The 20,586-nt window shown below is 40.9% G+C and overlaps 1 protein-coding gene across 2 annotated transcripts in view; it reads left to right on the top strand.

The window, feature by feature from the left end:
- Positions 1-20,586, top strand: part of ITPRID2 (ITPR interacting domain containing 2) — a 39,967-nt gene that overhangs the window by 13,963 nt on the left and 5,418 nt on the right. For both annotated transcript variants that reach the window (XM_048309237.1, XM_048309238.1), the window contains 8 exons: positions 2,141-2,213; positions 8,240-8,328; positions 11,385-12,611; positions 15,270-15,350; positions 15,720-15,847; positions 16,867-17,017; positions 18,260-18,325; positions 18,990-19,364. In XM_048309237.1, the coding sequence (XP_048165194.1) occupies positions 2,141-2,213; positions 8,240-8,328; positions 11,385-12,611; positions 15,270-15,350; positions 15,720-15,847; positions 16,867-17,017; positions 18,260-18,325; positions 18,990-19,364 (2,190 nt within the window). The remainder of the gene's footprint in view (positions 1-2,140; positions 2,214-8,239; positions 8,329-11,384; positions 12,612-15,269; positions 15,351-15,719; positions 15,848-16,866; positions 17,018-18,259; positions 18,326-18,989; positions 19,365-20,586) is intronic.

The raw sequence follows: 20,586 nt of genomic DNA, 5'->3' as shown, positions 1-20,586 counted from the left end.
AAAAAGAGGAGTGGATTTTTCCTTCAGAGTAAGTTGGACTCTAAAGACTTGCTTAATTCTGTGCAAATGCGATGTGTTTGCAAGTTTTGGTTGACACATTTCGTGCAGTGATGCCAGGCATAAACACAGCTGTTTGGGCAAGACAGCATATGATGTGGGATGGGATTGTGGTGAAATTTTGTTGATGCAATATAGTATATACTTATCAACTGCCTACAGATCCCTGGGAGGGAGGGATTCACTTTGTTGAAGACATTTCAGAACAATTCCTGGCAGTGTGATTTTATTTTTGTGTGTCTCTAAGCAGGTTGTAATGAACAATAAACTGTATTAGAAACAGTGACAATTACTCCTCCCCCTCTTTTCCTAGCTTGGCTTGGAGTGCATTCTTATGCATAAGAAAGATGACAGATATATCAAGGAAGTTCTTTCCATGCTTACGAATGCCTTGGAGGTTTGCGTGCCCTTCGGAAGTCTGTGGCTGTGAAGATAGCTAGTGTGGGAGTGAGTCAGGGCAGGATTTCCCCCGAACACCCACTCCTGAGGTGGCCAGTGACAGTCCTGAAGGTCATTTACCAGCATGAATATTGGCTGAGGGGATGGGGAAGGAGCTTCTGTTTGCTTGAGGAGCTGCACCGTGCTGTGGACACGGTTGGAACACTGTCTCCCAGCCAAGGACAGGAGGTGGACAGTATTTAAATGAGAAGAGGCTTAGCTGTTGGAAGGCTGCACATTTAGCCATAAGAAACTAGGAGGTTTGAGAGAATCAAGACACCTTTCCTGGAGCTTCCAGTTTTATTAAAGTGTCTGTAAAATTACTTGCTGTTTCTCATTTAAAAAAAAATAAATAAATTTTTCCTAATCTTTAAATTGTGAGCCCCTTCTATGCTCCCCTGCATTTGGATAAAATAAGGATTTACCCCTTTGGTACAGCCTTCATTTCCTAAAGGAACAGAAGCTGCTAGGTTTATAATGCAAAAGTAATGCTGCTCGCTTATTAATGGTGGAAAGTTCAGGACGAGTACTCCTCAAAACCCTTGTAACTGAGAAAATGCACCCTTGTGGCTGCTATACACGATATCAATGCAGATAGAACCTCTTCCTTAGCCAAATACTAATTTTGGCTTATTAACATCAGTACCTTTGTTTTTTGATAATTTGATAAAATTAATGATAAGTTGATAAAAAATGGAGATAAATTCATTGCGTGATAATTTTGAAACTGGGTTGGCAGCCCATTAGAGGGAAGAGTTGTGGATAATTGGATTGGGGGGTTATGCATGTAGACTTGCACGTGATCCGTTAGGATTTTTTCTGGATCACACAAAAGAGAGAATGTGTTCTTGGTTTTGAACAAAACAAAGGCCTCCCTGTTGGGATTTTAGGCATATTCTTTTCATTGTTTGAACATTTGCCTGAGACCTGCTTTCTTAATAACACTGTGTTTCACAAAGTTATTGAGTAAAAAGATTCATTTTTATGTAGTTTAAAGCTTCCCAGTTGAAATGTGCATGGATCTGAATATGTTGTCTTCCTCTTCTGTATGGGAAGACATAAGAAGTATTTCCACGAGTAGTGGCGTGGGGAGGTCTGGAGTAGATTCTGGCAGGGTCTGGGTCCTTCTGCTGGAGGACTGGTGGCTTGTAGGATATAGTTGGTAGGGCAGCAGATGACAGTCCTTGTGTCATTTTTTCTAAATGTATTGTACTTGTTCTTTATATTCACATGAAGGGCCAAGAGTTCTGACTGGAAAAAGATGGTAGTGTAGAGGTTGTCAGAGGTGTTTTCACACGGTAATTTTAGTGTTTTGTCAAAGAGGAACTGAGAACTCTGTGTTGTCACAGGATGTGATTTCCAGGTCTTTGTGCATGCTGTGTGTAACCAGAGGGGAGTCCTGTGCTGTGGGTGGGAGGTGCTGCCCAAGGATTCCTGTTCTCCTCCAGGAGCATTGCTGAATGCCTGATTAAAGTTGGTTCAAGGAGATTACGATTTGCTTCTTCCATCAGCACAGGCTGTTGAATTGGAGGAAAACCCAACAAAACCTCCTCCTGCATGTGCAGTGTGTATAGCTTAGGCACTCTTAAGCACAGGAGCATATTCCAGTTGGCCTGACAAAATATTCATCTCCTCTTCCTGATAGATCCAGAGTACAGAGGGGGATCTACCTCACGTTTCAGCTACACACCAGCTAGCAGTGACCAAGTCAAGGAAAGGTGAGTAGACTGCAACTTCTGTGAGACAGCTGACTGCTGAGTGTCCTTCCATCTCTGAAAGGCTGATTCAGATATTTTAAGCTTCTAAAGTTTGTTTTCTCTCTAGAAATAAAAAAGTTACAGGTTTCTTTTTTAGCTAAATCACAGAACATTACTACAAAGTGGCAACCAAATTACAGGCAAGACAACAGCCCTATAACCTCGCTGGCTGTTTGCACTTTTGTATAATTGATGATAGCTCAGATGGCCTGAAATGTTAATTCAGATTGTGTGGGATTTTTTTTTCCTTAGTAGATCCTGTAATTTAAGATACCCATTTAAACTGAAATTATGTTGTTTTAAACCCAAATTGCATGATACATGCAGCTTTTCTCTATGCACTACTGCTCTGTCTGCAGACTGCCTGCACAGAAAACTAGTGTCTCTACACCCACGTGGAAATCATAGTCCCTCACATGGAAAACACTGTGCACTGGCTGTTGTGGTTCACTTAGTTTGTGCTTTCATCTCAAGTTCTTAGTTGTCTGTTTTATGGCTTGGGAGGGGTAAAAAGCTGACTTTCAAGTTCATTTTGTGATTGTTACTTTGCCCAGTATTGGCAAGTGAAGTCCGTTCTCTAGCTGATACATTTAATTAAAGGAGAACTAAAGCTTGTTGCGCTTAGTGAGCTGCGTAGATGCAACGCAATTTCTTAGTGACTCACTGCTAGCATCTCTACATGCTAAAGAGAGGCAGAAAAACCTGTCTTAAGAAACAGAGATCATCTTATTTGCATTTTCACAAATGAATTTACAATCTTGTGAACTGTCAGCTGAATTGCATTAACATGGTTGAGAGTGCCCTGGACTAAGTGTTGGAGAGTAATGCCTGGTTATTGGTGATAGCCTGTGTTACTTGTTCATCAGTGTTTTTGCATAACACAGCCTAGTGCTCACTAAGCTTCCTCTGCTACAAACATAGGCCACTAAGGATTGCCAGAAACTGAACCTCTAACTGTTCCTAGTACTTCTTTACCTGATTTTGAAGTTCATTACCACCTGCTTTACATGATAACATGAAAAGAGGTGCAGCCTTTACAGGACAGGTCTCCTGTTTGCCTGGCCTCGACAGCTGCAGGAAGAGCTTTTCAGAGGAAAACAACTTAAGGAACCAGCAGCTGCAGTCAGGGAGGAGAAAAATAAAAATAAAAATAAAAACTACTGGTCCCAGTAGTTATTTTACCCTCTTCTTCCACCATGCAATGAAGAGAAGTCAGATGGTCCTGTGTGTACCTGCTGAAAGGTACCAACAGTTCTAGCAATGGGTCGTGTTTCCCAGGCACTATGTCCCACCTGTTTCTGAATGCACTTGGCACAGATTAGTGGTGACACTTTATTATCAGGCAGGCATTGCCTAGAGTTTTCTATGACTTATCTAACAAGGGTATAAATGCTTGTACATTTGCTAAAAGTTAGTCTTAACCCAGCATTTTATTTCACCTGGAAGATGTAAAAAACTTAGGACTTTGTTCTGTGTGGATCTCAGTAAAGTTGTCAAGAGGGAGAATATTTGATGGAGAACTTATCCAAAACATAACAAAAGTGTAGCCAATTTTTTTTTTGCAAGTTGTCCAACATGAGACAACATAGAGGCCTGTTTTCTCAGAGAGTGGATGTTCACCAAGTGTAAAGGCATCCAGAGTTAATGGTCCCTTATTAAAAATTCTGGCCATTGTGTCTGAATGTGAAATACCACTCTCACTGCAATCTCATGGGGTGGAATCAGCATGAAATTCAACCACAGGTCTTCTGTTGCAATGTGATTTCAGTCAATGATCCTTACACAAACCCATCTTTTTCAGTGGCTTTGTCTCTACTGTGCATAAGCACCCATAAACAAAAAATTTGTTCCAGATGAATGCTTCCCCTGAAGGAATATTTCTGTACTTTTTCTTTTCATGTGGTGGTATTTCTTTGTCAATTAGCAGGGTTGGTACAGGCTGTTACAAACCTTGCAGTGTCATTTTACATCTACACAGGGAGTTGTGGATGCTTTCTCTGACATTTACAACAGTTTGTAAGGTATGTTAAGAGGGCCTTTAATAAGAAGTGAAGTATTCAAATAAAAAAGATTCTCTTTCCTACTGAAATATTATGGTTGACTGTTATGGTTGAACATAACAAGCATAGAGTCTGCTGTTGCTTAGACTCACAATTAAAGCATGTTTCTTATTTCAGTTTTTTTAGGAACACAAGAATGAAAAGCTTCAGCTAGTTTGTAAACATACAGCGCTGCTAAATTTCCACTATAAAAAAAAGCTTATTGCAAAGTTATCTGGTAGAAAGGTTTGTTAGTTCCAAACCAAAATTCTTACTGACCTATCATACAGCAGCACCTTCCGTTCCAAAAAATGCCCCAAAAGCAAGACAAATACAGGTACAAGGCCTAGAGGACAAAGTATTCTCAATACATTTTAACTCATGAATGTCTGGTTGTTGACATCAATGGCTCTGTGAAATTTTGAGTAGACACAGACCTGTTTCTTTTGAGGCATCCTACGTTGATAGTCAAAAGCAGTTATTGGGTTTGAAAATTTAGTTCTTGAAAGGGAAGAAAGCACATCATCAGCACTTCCTGTCCTTAATATATTATTGTATTTATAGCTCTCTGCGGGTGCAGCTCCACAGGAGATTGGATATGGGGGAGTGAGAAGAAAACATCTGGAACAGATTTAGTATTTATGGGAGTCTGTGCTTATCTGTCCAGATGCTAGGAAATCCCCAGGGACTCAGAGAGTTTTTGCAGCAGGGCTCCCTACTGGGCTGGTTTTGTTAGTGCTGGGGTGCAGGCTGTGATCAGTATGCAAAAAAGGGACACCTGATACTTAACCCCATAATGAAATACTTGATAGTTAAGTTGGGAATGTTATTTTATTAGTTACCTCATAAAATACAAAGTGCAGTAGAGCTTTTCCAATAGTGCAGGTACAAGAAACAAATGTTAAAGCTTCATGGATGGTTTCCACATATTCCTTGTCCTCTTCTGTGTGAGCAGTTGAGTGATGCAGAAGAGGTGAGACTGACAGTCCACTGGTAGCTGATTATTATGTTATAGTAGATGAACTAATCATTTCCCTGATAGGGATGCTCTGATGAATCTGCTCTCACATTTTGCAAACCACAGACTTGTTTCTTCATCATGTGTTCTTTGTTTAGAACTTTTTCAGTTTATTTAGTTTATTTATGAATACACACATTTTTTGACATGTATCCAGTGCCTAAATATACTTTGATTTTTTTTTTTTTTTTTAATATAGCTTAAAAAACCATCCAAGAGGCATTTTAATCTGTACTCTGTTAAACTGGGATGGGAGTTTGATTGTTCCAGCTGGTTTTGTTTGTTGTGGCTGGTTCCTTCTCCCACACTTTCCTTATTATCCTGCCCCTGGCCTCCTCCCAGTAGTTCAGATTTCCTCTGTGTGGTGTTGACAGTACTTTTGGGTGGCAGAGTTGGTGTTGTGCAGTGGTACCTTTTTGCAGAAGGTACAATTGCCTTGCTGGGGTTACACAGGGCAAAGGATGATCTTTAATCAAGAGCCAAATATAGCTCTGTAGCTTTTTAAAAAATGTTTTCATATTTTCCCCTTGTTTGCTGGAATCTGAGAGATATCCAGGTGCTATAGAGCAGGCTGTATAGCTGGGTCAGTAGCTGTCAAGGAGGGAGGATACCATTACGTAGCAGTATATCCCAGCATACTAGTTGGTGTTTCCAGTCTTTACAGAACCAAACCTTGTCATTTCACTGCTGATTCAGTAGATATTCCAGTTCTTTATAAGTTTTTACTGCATTTACATCATAGTGCTGTTGTGGAGAACCCTAAGAACTTGCAAAAGACAAGGTTAAGGTGTGGGAGCAGATGACTACTCAGAAAACATGTCTTTTCTGGTTTGCTTTAAAATGTTAAAAAAATCCTGGCAGCTCTGTTGCACAGAAAGCAAGGGATGACTGTATTAAGGGGATGTATCCTGAGGTGGAACCAAGGCAGTTTGAATCTGTTCATATTGTGCCAGTCACTTGCTATGGATAAATGAGGCCAGTGTGAATGACTGCTCTGGGCTGATCCCTTGACTGGCAGTATCTGTCCTGTAAGGCTGTCAAAGCATGTGCCTAAATAACCAATGCTATAGAAAATTACCTAGAAGACTGATTTTAACTTCAGTACTGTGTCTCTGAGAAGACCAAGAATTGATTTGAGAAAACATATAGGTGTCATTTTCCTTTCTATAGCTGAAAAGGAAGTACTGACTGAGAAGGCAATAGAAGGGCAGGTCAATATTCTATTGAGCAGTAGTGATCTTCATGTGCATGAAAACAGATGCCAGCACGTGCTCTGGTGAATTGCTTTATCTGAGCTAGTGGGGATCTCTTGCCTAACAGAGGTTAAGGCTTTCCCCAGTAGTGGTTTTTTCTCTTAAATTAAAATTCACCAGATAGGAAAAGAGGGGAGTCCAAAATGTCTAGCAACAAAAGTAGGTAACTGTTCACCTTGAAGAAGGTAACAGCTTCCCCCCCAGCCTCAGCTGTGGTGACAAGCTGTTCAGCTGTATTAATTGAATTGGGCAGTTAATAAGATCCAGTTCTCAGGGAAGTAATTTCCATTGTCTTTACTGGGAGTTGGGTGGGGATGTCTGTCTTGAGGTAGAAAAGTTGTTTGTCATCGCAGGATATTGTGGCTACCATGATAACAGCACAGCAGCACAATTTGAAAGGCACTCCCTAAAAGCTGTGTGACATCACTGATACAGAAGCTTAGTGGGCAGTTTGCCTCTGCTGGTGTTCACAGACTCTGCAGGCTCTTACTTATTTCTGTGTTAGTAAAATGTTTCTCAAAATAAATACTAAAGAAATTAGTTCTGAATATCCAACTGTTTCAAAACAGTTTTCATAATGCATGCCAATGCATTGAGATGTGAACTGCGATTAATTATATGATGACATTTAAGTGGGGCAAAATTCTGCATTGAGCCTTCGAGAAGACAGCAGCAAGCTCTTGCCTAAGGCTCGAGAGGAGGAGGTGACAGAGGTCTGGGGGCTACAGGCCACTGTAGTTGCTTCCCATCTCCAAGCTTTTATACTTCTACTGAGGCGTAAAGGTGAGATAAGGTTGTTGCCTACCTCAGGCTGAGTAAAATGTTTCTGGTGCCGTAAGGTAAACCTTGCACTTGGTGGGTGCTTCCTGTGTCCAGTCAGGAACAGTATACATGCAATAGTGTATTGCAGAGCTTGCTGAGATCTCCCTGCAAAGCTGCTTAGCAAATGCAGTGCTTGCACCAGAGGAAATCACTCCTGGGAAGCACTTAGGGTTTTAGAGCCTCTTTAGGCTATTTTCATGCTTACCTAATGCGAGTAGAAAGGAACAAGCAGGAGGATCTTATCTTTCGTGTATAAATGGGCACTGGGAATGTGCTTTGGCAGATTGCCCATTGATGCTTAAAGGATGTTCTGCATTTGTCCACTAAACCAGCAGTGGACCCTCTCAGCCACTGGCAGAGTCCTCCACATGGCCCTCTGCCCACGTGATGCTGTTCCTTTGGGTGTATGGGGTGGTGTAGGCTGGTAGGAGACCAGTAATCTTCAGTATCACCGTGATCAGGAGAGGTGTCAAATCTGTACTTTTCAACACAAAACAACTCTTCCCCTAGCCTGCATGTGAATTAACCAGTGAGGTAGTTTTGTGAAAGGAAAACTCCAATGGTGGCAATATCTGCAGAGGTTTTTTTCCACAGCACAGGAAGGAAAAATGTAAAAGATGGTTTCTCTTCCACTGTTGCTTGAAGTTTCACAAATAGGTCTTTATGTGAGAGAGACTTTGCTTGAAAAAAAACAAGTTGTTTCTCTGTTTTGTTCAAAGTGGAGCTTGAAAAGCAGTTGTATTACCCACTTAATGTTATTTTGATGTAAAAGGAAAGCATGTGTTGAATGTGATTGGTCTTGAAAGGCTGTGATTTGTAAAGTAATTATGATTGGGTTTTGGTTGTTTTAAACAGATCAGCTTTTACGGACAGCAAGTCAGCACTCTGACAGCAGTGGCTTTGCTGAGGACTCTACAGATTCTTCTCCATTCAATCAGCTTCAGGTAAGGCTCTCATCCTGTGATTCAAATACTCCTCATTAGCGTGAAACAGTAGGGGACAATAGGAGGGATGTTGATGTTTGTCTGCTACTGTGACTGTCGGTCTAGATCCTATAAAATTATAATTTTCAGAGCTGGACCTGCCGAGTCCTTTACAGACTTTGTTCATATTTGAAAGCCTTTCTGGTAGGTTAATCTGGGTATACTTGGGACTGGAATAAGCTCTAAGTTCAATACGTCCTGTTTGTTCTTTCTGGTGTATCTTTTCTCGCGGTCTGGTAGTTGATTCCTCTCAGTAGTGGGTAGAGATTAAGGTCTTGAAAGATTATAGCTATTCTGCTGATAATTTCTTTTTTTTTTTTTTTGTCATTTTTCCTTTCCCACTCTCTTTTTTCTTCTCTCCCCCACGCCCTACATATTTTTCTTTTATTTTTTTTAAATTCACAACAGACAGAAAATAAAAACAATTTCACACTACCTTTGCTGTGAAGATAGACTAATTTTAGTTGATCCTGAGTTTCCATGCTCTTTCTTGTTCCAGTTTCTTTGATCTTGGTTCCAGAAATTGCTGTGATGCTGACCAGAGACCTCATGTCTTAAGGAAAGCTTCTGCTCCAGCATGGTGTTTAGGTGTCTGCTCAATACACATGCTTGCACCGCATTGTATCTGATATTTTGGAGAGCTGTTCTCCTGGTTCTCCTAAAACATTCACACAGTAATAGTCATGATTTGATTGCCCTGTCAGTCGGACAGAGAAAAGCCTTGAGTGGGATCCTGTCCTCAAGGCCAGCTATTTCTGGGACCTAGACCACAGCCCAAAGGAATAGATGGGATTCTGGGCACCTCCAGCAATTTCATTTCTATAGTTTGTATCTGCTGAACTGTTTCTTATGCTACCATATGTTTCTCCCTTGTGGCACACCAAGCATTTTAAAAGCTGTTGGGCAATTACTAAGAAGAGATTTTTCACCCTCTCCATCCATCAATGTTGCTTTTTCATTTTGGTACTGGTATTCTGGACTTTCCTATTTAGTAGTTTTTCAACTGAGTTGAAATAAAATAAAAGCCAAGACAGGGTTAGTCTTTGTCTCCCTTAAACATCAGCTTAATGCTTTCCAAGAGCAAGAAAGTGAATAAAGGGAAAAATGATCCTGAGTCCCTGCAAAGAGCATAAGCATCTGACATACTTGTTCAGCTCTCTACTAAACTGCAAATGCACTGAAGTTGACAGGCATGTTAGAAGGAGAGTTGGTCACTCCTGGTCTTTGTGTTGGTTGCAACCTGATTAAGAGCCCATTAAAAGCATGTTGCAGCTAAGTGCCCCTTCACTGGAATATTGATGGAGTTTATCTGTGTTGGCTGTAAAGGCAGGAGTTTTTTCTGTTAGGCTGTTTTGAAAAGGTAGATTAAGACTGCACGAGGTTTGTGCCACGGAGTTGCTAGGCTCTTCTCTGCCACCTTCACTGCTTTATTCAGACCAAGTGCTGAGCTCAATTCAGAAAACACGGGTGAATGATGCAGCTAGGGGAAATGAGAACTTGGCAGCTAGTGAAGAGAACCTGTGAAAAGATGAAGGGGATACAGAGGAGTATATATTGTTTCTTAAAAGTATGGGAATTTAGTGCCATCTACTGTTAAATTATTGACTCCAGCACCCATAGCCTTCCTCTGAAACTCAGGAGAGAACTCAAAATTTTAACCATATTGCCTTTCGTCTCTGACTTCCAAAATTAAGATTTCTGAGGGAGATTTTGACATTGAGATGGGATATTCTGCAGGGGAGCTTCATGTTTCTAAAGAAGCCAGAGTTCTCCATCCAAGTTCTTATGCCTTACTCATAATTGAACAATGTGATGGAGCATTAGGACACAGATAGACACACATGTAGCCCACATGATTTTCACCTAGGCATTATAATCTTTTGTTCTTTTAATACCTTTAACTTGAAAAATATCTGAACCTGCAGAGTCTTCCATAATAGTTTGTGGCTGTGCCAGTGAGTGCAGTGTTAAGTACTTGTGAAGATGACCTTCATGGCTGAAATCTTCTAGATGGTTGGAGAAGGAGCTATTGCCTGACAAACGTCATAAGTAATCTCTTTAGAAGGAACTAATAATTAATATCCTAATGGCAGCGAGAGCTGCAGAAATTAGAGATGGGAAAACTTTTAGTTCATGCATCAACTATGGTAAACTTCCAAGAGTGTACTTTATACAACATACTCTTAGGAAAATGTCTTGTCCACTTGTAAATGCAGCAGTTAGGCCAGCTTCAAGAATATGCTTTGCAATGCATAGATCTCTTCTTTTTTCCTTTCTCTTAGATGCTTTTCCTGTCATTTGTTACCTATTAAATTAACTCCCTCATATCTGTGCTCTGGTTTAAACTCTGATTTAGAATGAAAAGGGGGAAAAAGTATCAGGAGAAAGGAAGGATGGGCTAATAGTACTGGATGTGGTCTTCGGCTGAAATTAACATCCTAATGTGAGATTCTCAGCCTTCAACAATTCTTTAACTAAAAACAGACTGAGTTTATGGGCAGACTGGCTTTCCCATTCTTAGTGTTGTCCTGGAACACAGTTTCACTACTGTCTTCAGTTCTCCTCGCTTCTCTGTATACACTTCCTAATGCTACCCTTCATTTCAGTGCTGTGAACCTTTATAAATGGGAGATGCTTTGTACCACGACCCAGCTATCCATTTGTCATCACTACCTAAAATACTAGCATTTTACTCTATTTGCTCTTGCTCTTCTGCCACTTCTGTTCTTCTTACAATATAAAATTTTTTGTCAAATAAGAGGAATATGTGAAGAGCTTTCTCTCTAGAAAAATAAAGATCTCCTTTTGGTGCCATATTTAATTGTACTTCTAATGTATCTGATACCATGGTTTCTTTGCTCTCCTTCACTGTTTTTCTTGCACACTAAGTGCATTATTCCTTCTGCTCGCCACCCCAATACCCAATGAATGTGTTCTTGTACTCTTAGCCTGACTCCAGAGAAGGCAGTAGTTGAGTCTTCAGTACATTCACTCCTTTGCTGTCTCATCTTTCCTAGGTTCAGGAGTCTTTGCAGGGCATGGGAAGCAGTGCTGACAGCTGTGACAGTGAAACAACTGTGACATCACACAGTGAGGAACAGAAGACACCGATAGCCAAGGAACTGCCCTGTTTTGATAAGTTTGAGGAGGAGGAGGAGGAAGATGATGATGAGGAGGAGGATTATGATGATGATGAAGAGGATATTATCTCTCAGGTAGAGAGACGAAAGGTAGGGGCATCTTCTGATAGAAGAAGGAGTGAAGATAGAAAAATTAGTGACTATAAAACTGAACAGAATCAAGGACAAGAAAGCAAGTCATCTCATATATCAGAGACAGTCCAAGGAGAGGTCAGCTCTAAAGAGGAAGATGTTTCCAGTGAGCAAAAAGAATCAGACCTGCTGGAGGAAGGCAGTGTCTTTGAGTTTCCTCAGTACCACACGCATCATATCCTCAAGTCGATGCAGTCTCTGGAAGATGGTGGCTCCTCCCCATCATCTGTGGACAGAGTTCACGTTGCCTTGCAGAGAGCTGAGATGAGGATCATCAGCTCACCTGACTCCAAGGCCAGGTGCACTCTGCTTAAGTCAAAAGATCTTCTGAGGAAGCAGAGACTCTGGTTTGCTGAATCGGGCTATCCTCTAAGGCGGTCTCAGTCTCTCCCAACTGCATTGCTGAGTCCAGTGAAAGTGGTGTCCTCTGTGAATGTTCAGTTAACTCCAGGAAAAGAGACTCTCTGCAGTCCTCCTTCCTTCACCTACAAGTACACACAAGTGGAGGAGGATGAGAAAGCAGCGTCTGAGAATGACAGAAGTGAGGATGAGGCAGCCTCCAGCCATCCTGTGTGCAAATCCACACTGTTTATTGTGCCTTCGTCCTCCAAGAAAGAGGTGCCCCAGGCTGGGCCCAGCAGGCTGTCTGAGGAGCTCAGTCCCACCAGGCTACAGAGCTGCCCCCTGCACACACCAGCAGCCATGTCCCAGTCCACGTGCTCCCTCCATTCCCTCCCCAGTGAGTGGCAGGACAGGCCGCTGTGTGAGCACATGAGGACGCTCAGCACCCACAGTGTCCCAAGCATCTCCGGCGCTTCCTTCAGTACCATGCTTCCCCCCTTCAGCTGTCCCTTCTTTCCAAGGCATGGCGTTCCTCATCGTCCTCTTGCCACGAACCCACCCTCCACTGTGGAGATGCAGCTACGCAGGGTCCTACATGACATCAGAAACTCTCTGCAGAACCTCTCACAGGTAAGAAGAAGCCAAATTTTGCCCCTGGGCAAAGAGGCTCCATATTTTATCCTTAACAAACCAAGGTGATAACCTGAATATTCCTTTGTGTAGTTTAACAGATCAGGAAAAAAAGACTTTTTGTGCAAGTCTGATTTGCTACAGTTTTAGGAGCTTCCATTTAAAGAGGCAAATTTAAAGTGTTTAAAGGTGGAATTTTTAGGTTAGGAAAACATTTTTCACCCAGAGTGTGGTTGGCCACTGGAACAGGCTCCTCAGGGAAGTGGTCACAGCCCCAAGCCTGACAGAGTTCAAGAAGCATTTGGAAAATGCTCTCAGGCACATGGTATGACTCTTGGGGTGGTCCTGTGCAGGCCCAGGAGATGGACTTTGATGACCCTTGTGGGTCCCTTCCTAGTCAAGATATTCTGTGATTCTGTGATCATCTTTTCAGTGCTCCACTATTTTTGCATTTAATATTTTCTTGTTGCAGTTGACCCAGACTGATATTTTTTTCAATATTTTTTATTTTTTAGCTTTAATGGATATTCTTGGATGGGAGGGAGGAACACTGTACTCTTTGTCAGCTGTTATTTTAAGATAAGAATCATTCACTTTAGATTCAAAAATTCATATTTACAGAATCACAGAATGGTCTAGTCAGTCCTTTGATTTTTCTTGTCTTTGACATACTTCTCATCCAGCTGATAAAAATGTATTTTTTTCCTTACAAGTCACAAAACTTCAATAATGATGTCAGTGATTGATCTCTGTGTGTTTCTGTGCTGTTTCATGCCAATCTTTTTCACTTACAACTCTGGAGCTAGTCAACATGTTCTTGATACCATCAGTCTTTTATTACGAATTGATTTTGTCAGAGCATGTGAAATTTTGTCCATCTCATTACTTAGAGAAGAAATGCTTGAGAACACAAGCACATAAATTTTACCAATTTCTGCCGCACCTTCTGCTCCTCCTCTCCTGATTGCCAGCTGTCTCTCCTCTGCCATCCTGGTTCTGCTGTTTTCTTAGGTAGTGATCCAACTTAGGATCCTGCAAGCTCCTGCAGGAGGCTGCGTGGGCAAAGCAGATACAGACTCTGCTCATTCATGTATGAATACATGAGTACTATTCAGTTATAGACATAAAATTTCTGTGTGTTTAACCCAAGAGCAAACATGCACCTGGCTGCACCACAGTGCAGGTGGTAGGCTGTAGTGGGCTTTTTCGGGCCCCTGTTATTTTGTTAACTTTGCCACTTGTCCAAAGTTAGAGGTGAGTCCAGGCTTCCTTTGGTTATATCAGCTCACCTGGCTCCTCAGAGCAAGATTTGGTACTGTGACCAGCTCTGCAGCAGAGGGCTGTGGTCACCTGTGTTGTAAGTCAACCATTGCTCAAGGTGGTACTCATGGTGTGCCTAGGAGAAAGTGTTTGCAGAACTTAACCTTCTTTGGAGAATTCTCTCATGTGTACCAATTGCAGCCTTGATCTGTCTAAGTTTACAGTGTGTTCAGTACTTCTACCGCACATACCATGCTAACTAAACCTGCTGAAAAAGAAACTTCTGTATTACATCCAGAACTCAGGCTGGTCCAGTCAAAAAAAAAAAGGGGGCATTGGAGGGGATAATAACATTTAGCCCACTTGTTCTTCTTCCAGCATATTTTGTCTGAACTAGTTTCATTTTGGGGCCTGGTCATTGTCATGGCAGAGGTTGGTATGAAAATGTATTCCCTGCTTTTTCCTACAGTAGAGATCGAGTTTGGCACATAGCATACTCAATGACTAAAGAAAAAGTCGAGCTATTAAATATATGATTCTGATTTTAAGAAGGATTTAAGAAGGAGTAGGTAAGTTGCTGATAAAACAGGGAACAGAGAAAGCTGGCAGAGGAAAAATAAACACATCCTCTTGCTATGATCATGTTTGAGCAAAACTTTTCTATATGAATGAATATGCTTCAAATTTTCCACGGCGTATCAATAGTCCTTTGAATTCTTTCAAAATTATATTGGACAAGCTGTGGTTTTTGCATTTGAGAAGGTAAACACTCTTGCTGTTTCCACTGTTCTTTGCTGTGCTGTGTCTGTACATGTAACAAACCCCTGGATTTTATCTGTTTACTCCGTATGTTGTTGCAACATGCAAATAGATATTCTTCAACAATCTTGTTTTCATGAGAGTTCATTAGCAAGCTGGGGTCTTTGGATGTAGGCAATGTAGTGAGATTAAAAACCAAAATGAACAAAAATTCCCCAAACTAAGAACTAAAGAAAATTCCATGACAAATTTGACTATAATCATGATTTCAAAATGGAACACAGTTTAATTTGCTCAGTTCTGGTTTTGGAGTTGTTCTTTTTATCCTTAGTGGAGACAATTGAGACTACTAAGTTGACAATTTAGACCACTTAGTTTTTATTTCTACTCACTCTGTCAGACAGGATTAATGTGGCTTTTCACGGGCAGCACACTTGCGTTGCTGAGCTTTGGCGCGCGTGTGTCAGTAAAGAAATGGTGCTGCCATTTTGTGAGGTTGTCTTTTTGTAACACAGTATTTCCCTGGATTGCAGAAATCTCAATGCCAGAAAGGTTGTGTTTTAACAGTGGCTGCTTTTGGAGTGTCTGCATTCGAGAGGATGACTTTCCCATTTCAAATTGTTTGTTTCTTCCCCTTAGTACCCAGTGATGAGGGGTCAGGATCTTTCTGCTGCCACTGGTTACACTACTCAGAGATCATCCATTCTACCTCTCTATGAAGTAAGTGGCCCTGTTTATGCAGTGGTACTGAGTCAAAATAAAACACAAAAGAACCTCCTAAATGTGTCACAGATTGTGCTAACTTTGGGCAGTTCCTTGTCTTTGCTCTCAAGAGAGAGCTGCCTGCAAATAACGTTAAAAAGGAATTAATCTAAATACATAGAAACCCTTTCATGTGTTTGCTTGTATGATACAGCTGAAAATGCTGTTTTCTTGAGTCACTGTGAATGCACAAAATGCAGCTTCCATCATATGCTGAAGTTGCTGAGGTGCTATTAACTCAAAGGGCACATCTGGGCAAATGTGGTTACAGGATCCAAACTTCCTTTGTTTCCCATGTAATTCATTATTATGTTTTTATTTCCCCAGAATACTTTCCAGGAGCTACAAGTGGTGAGGAGAAATCTAAATTTATTCAGAACCCAAATGATGGATTTGGAATTGACTATGTTGCGTCAACAGACCACAGTTTATCAGCACATGACAGAGGAGGAAAGGTAAAATGATGGGGTTTTTTTAAAAAAAAAAAGATAAAATACTCTGGCATATGAGAAAATGCATTGCTGCCCTTGAAATCAGCAAGAAGTCTATTAGTTTGAATTTGAACAGGGTTGGAGCTGAGTTTTTGCCAAAATCTTATTTACTCTTTTCTTTATACATCTTCATTCTAGAGTTTTTTATTCTTTGTTGCTTCCAATCCCTATTTCTCACTAATTAATTTTTTTTTCTGCATCCTTTCTCTGAAGTGATTCTGCAGCTGCAGTTTTTAAGGGCTTTTATCATAGGATACTTGAACAGAGGATATTGCAGGGGAAAAAGTTGTAAAGATTTTCATTTTAGATCACTCCCATCTTTGTAGATGCAAATAAAGAATGAACACAGTAGCATTCAGATGCTTTTCCAACTTTCAGTGGCTACTCAGCAGGCTTCAGATGGCATTCGTATTCTGGCTCTGTGCGTTTGTGCTCACCAGGAGTTGCAGTAGCAGCAGATCTGGAACATTTTTTAAAACTGAATATATATTTAGTTCAGTTGAATCAGCTCTTGGCCTATCACTTTAAAAGTAAAAGTGTTTGAAATCAATTGGCTGCCTTAGACTGTGTTCCTGGCCAAAATGTAGCTGTGGGTGCTGGGGATTCTATAACCACACAGGAGAGGTAACATGTGATTACTGCATTACTCCATGGTGCTTGTTTTTATCAGTTTGAAATTGCATTTGATTAGATATATGTAGAAATACTGATTTCTTCTGCATTTAAAGCTAAAATTTTTGGAGAATATTCTGTGATACACTATGTTGTTTTGTTTTTTCTATGGAGTCACATATATCTTCTGTAAATGGAAAAAGACTTCGGTTCCATATAGGCATTCAGCTAATTTTTCTGTGAATTATCTGTGTTCCACTTTGAATTCCCTTGTATGAAGTCCTTTCCCTGTAGCACTGTCCTGCTCAGTCACCTCTTTGCAGCTGAGTGCAGTGAATGCTTTTGTTCTTCATGTGATGGCCTTGCTGTAGATACGAAGCTGATCAGCTGCAGAGCCTGAGGAAGTCTGTCCGCATGGAGCTACAGGAGTTGGAGATGCAGTTGGAAGAACGTCTGCTTGCCTTGGAGGACCAGCTCAGAAGTCTGCACATGTCTTCACCTTACAGACCTCAGACACACATAGTAAGTATTAGTTTTGCAACAACACTGTGTGTTTTCTCAATGTTCATCACAGAATCATAGAATAGTTTGGGTTGGAAGGGACCTTTAAAGACCATCTAGTCCAACACTCCTGCAATGAGCAGGGGCAAATAATAACTTATAACTGTTAAAACTCTTAGAGTGGGATGAAATCTTGGGAATCTAATGATGCCATGTGTATTATCAGGGGTCATATTTTCTCATTTTCTGTCAGTATTTCATCTTGGGGAAAAGGTGTGTGACTTTTTTGGTGTTAATACATACTAATACATACCTTCTGGGGTTCTTGGGCTGAAAAAGATAGACCTCTTCTGTCAGTGCTTTCTTCTTTTTCCTCTTCATTACCCTGAGATCTCACAGTCTTGGTAGCTAGTGCTCATGTCTAAAATCCTTGGAGGGTGATGATGGGCTTTTTGGAGTTTTTCCACACTAATTTTCTTGGGGAATGGGGACAGAGAGATGAGAAATTCACAGTGTTTCTCTCCCAAGAAATGGAGTGTACTTTAGCTCTGCCAATCCATGGCAAAAAAAAAAAAAAAACCAACCAAAACAAACAAAAAACCAAAACCCAAAATCAGAAAATCCCATTGTCATCAGTTTTTATCTCCATTGCCTTTTGTAGCTCCTTCAGATGAACACATGGCTCCCTGACAAACAGTGGGAGAAGCTCTGCTCCCACAAATACTCCCCAAAAGCATGAGAAGGGGGATAAAAGGCATTTGTCTGTGTTTATTGGTGGCATGGCAATATACTTTCTCTTATTTTTCACTCAGTGGAAGACTGTTCCTCTTTTTTCTGCTGCAGTTCTGTCATCAGCCAAACAAAAGAAGAACAGATGAAAAGTATCATATGCTCTTCCTGGGTTTCATTTCTCTTTCTTAGCCAGTCCTCTTCTGTAGAAGCAGCACAGGCCACATCTTCCTCTTCAGTATTTTGTCATGGGAAAAAAATTGAAACCCGAGAACAGGAAAATATGGTGTTACTGTGATCTCAAGCCAAACTTGAGTTCTTTGAACCACATAAATATCTTTTTATTTGTAAATCCTTTTATAGAAGAGGGCCAGCTTTAAAAATGACTGAAATAAACTTTCTCCAACCAGCTCCACTTCCTGTTTCCAACTTTCTGGTTTAACAGAAAGTTGTCTGAGATACAGCATATTTATATACTAGCTTCTGAGAGCTCTAAAAAAGTCCTAAGTGTATTAACTTGACTTAATTTTTCAGGGTATGTATGGAAGCAGGAGTGCTGATAATCTGTCATGTCCTTCTCCCTTAAACGTCATTGAACCAGTAAGTAATTGTTGTGTACTCTGTTTTACTGATGAAAAAAACCAGGAAGGCTTTACTTTAAAAAAAGATTCCAGGAGATTAATTTGACGCATAATTTTAGGAATACTTTACTCCTTTAAAGGGCTTTGTTGAAAACAGCTGCAATTTTCCTTAAGCAAATTTAACTATAGGTGTAAATAACTGTAGAGTCTTGTTAGCTTTCAAGAGGAATATATAAAAGTGAGGTTTTTTTCATTTAGTTGATACAAATGGTGATACTACCTCATGAATTTTCTAGGGAAAATTATTTCTTATATTTCTGTGCATTTTCTGCTACTGAAAACAAGTAGTTCAAAAACTGCAGAAAGGAAAGAACAAACAAACAAACATCAAGCCCTTACGTGTGTCTCTGACAATGGCTCTGGCAAGATGTATCCATATTGCAAAAGTTGGTGGCTTGGGGAAGTGCCACAATTTTTATTTATGTTGGCTTTCAAAAAGGCACATTCCTTTTTATGATCCTCTTTGTTGCGGTCATAAAGGCAAAGTATATATTTGTTTTATAGCTGTATTTGTTACATGGAGGGAATTAAAGTGATTAAATAAATAGCAAGAAAACATAGTTGTGTCTGTATGTGACTTTTTTGTATGCTTATTTGGGACTGTTTCTTTTCTGAATCCTTAGGTCTCTGAGCTTATTCGAGAGCAGTCATTTCTGAAGTCTGAACTGGGTTTAGGACTGGGAGAGCTTGGACTGGAAACTCTCCCAGCAGAGGGTACAGAGTCCGTATTCTCCCATGGAAACTCGGATTCCTCTTCAGTGTGCTCTGGTCACACAGGTAGAAAAGCTAAGAGTCAAAGCAAGAAGTTGTACAGAGCCTCTGTTGCCTTAACACCAACTCCACCAGTAAGAGCTGGACAGCAGGTGGAAAGCTCTGAGGAGCTTGCAGACTCCAAGCCAGAGGTGGAGCACAAACTTGAAAAAGTCCCTCTCATGCCTTCAGCTGATGAAATCCACAAAGCAGTGGAGCAGGAGGAGCTGCAACAAGTTATACGGGAGGTGAGGACGGAGGGGCTGACATCTGGGATGTTTGAGCTGAGTTTACTGAAACCTAAAGACAAGGCTGGCTGTAACTCCTGTCCTCCAAGGTTTTCTCTTCCCTCTCCAGCCAAGGCACCATACTGTTGCTGTGCTGTGTCTGAAGGCTGAGAACATGTCCATAGGTGTTGAAGCCACAGCTGTATTTATGTGCAAAGCAGGAGATGTTTTCCCAGTGATAGTGGTTAGCATGTAAATTAATAGCTAAGTATGGCTGGGAAAGAACTTGCCATCTCTACTACTTGGTTAAGCAGCAGTATTCCAGATCCCAAGTGAGAATTTCTGTCATGTTTGCTTGCTAAAATGCCAAACTGGAGTTAATTTGAGGGGTGAAATAATGTTTCTGAAACAACACTGTAGTAAATGTTAAGCACACTTTCCCAGTCCCTCTAGGCCAACCACTAAGGACTATAGGAATGTAAGTGAAACAAGCTGAAGGCAGGTGGGAAGTTATTTCAGAGTTTAAGAGTGGTCTTGGACCAATCCTATTGGGCTAGTTTTATTGGCAGTCAATGAAAGTGAGGAGTGCTTGGTTTTTTTTCCTGTGGGCCAGGTTAAGAAACAGGACTAAAGCTACGTGTTTTGTTAGTGGCATGGCAGCAAAGCTCACTGGCAAGTTATGTAAATGGGGAAAGGAAGCCAAAGAAACTACTTGTTCTGAAAAGAAGTGCCTGTGAAAAAGTGGAGCAAACTCTGCTCTGAATACAGAAATGGGAGTTGAGAACTTGTGGATTTTATTCCCTCCTCTTCCACAGAGAGGAACCACTTAGCCTTTAGCTGAGGGTCATTGGAACCTTAGTCTTTAGCCTGTCCCTTGAAGTTTTTGTATGGCTCTGCCATAGACCACTAAAGACAAGGTAAGATGTCATGCTTAGAAACGTACAACAGGTCAGGCTGTAATTCTGTGGTACCTTCCAGGTCTGCCTGTGTTGAGGCTGTGGATATTGGAACCAGTTTTACCTTAGCTTTGTCTTTGAAATGGTTGAGATGCATGCCACTCATCAGAAGACTTGCACATGAGATATTATCACTGTGGTGCTGATTCTGCAGTGAAGCCAGGATGTGGCATTTGTATCCAGGCTGTCTGTAAAAATCCATATGTTAAGGCAGCGGTGTCATGGTGGACGGTTGCTGAAGGAGAAACCGAGGTAGAAAGGAGAACTGTAATTCAAATGTACTGCAA

Source organism: Corvus hawaiiensis, chromosome 7 (assembly GCF_020740725.1).
Source record: "Corvus hawaiiensis isolate bCorHaw1 chromosome 7, bCorHaw1.pri.cur, whole genome shotgun sequence".
NCBI classification, from domain to species: domain Eukaryota; kingdom Metazoa; phylum Chordata; class Aves; order Passeriformes; family Corvidae; genus Corvus; species Corvus hawaiiensis.
The sequence above is the reverse complement of the archived record's forward strand: the minus strand, read 5'-3'. Positions and strand labels throughout refer to the sequence as shown.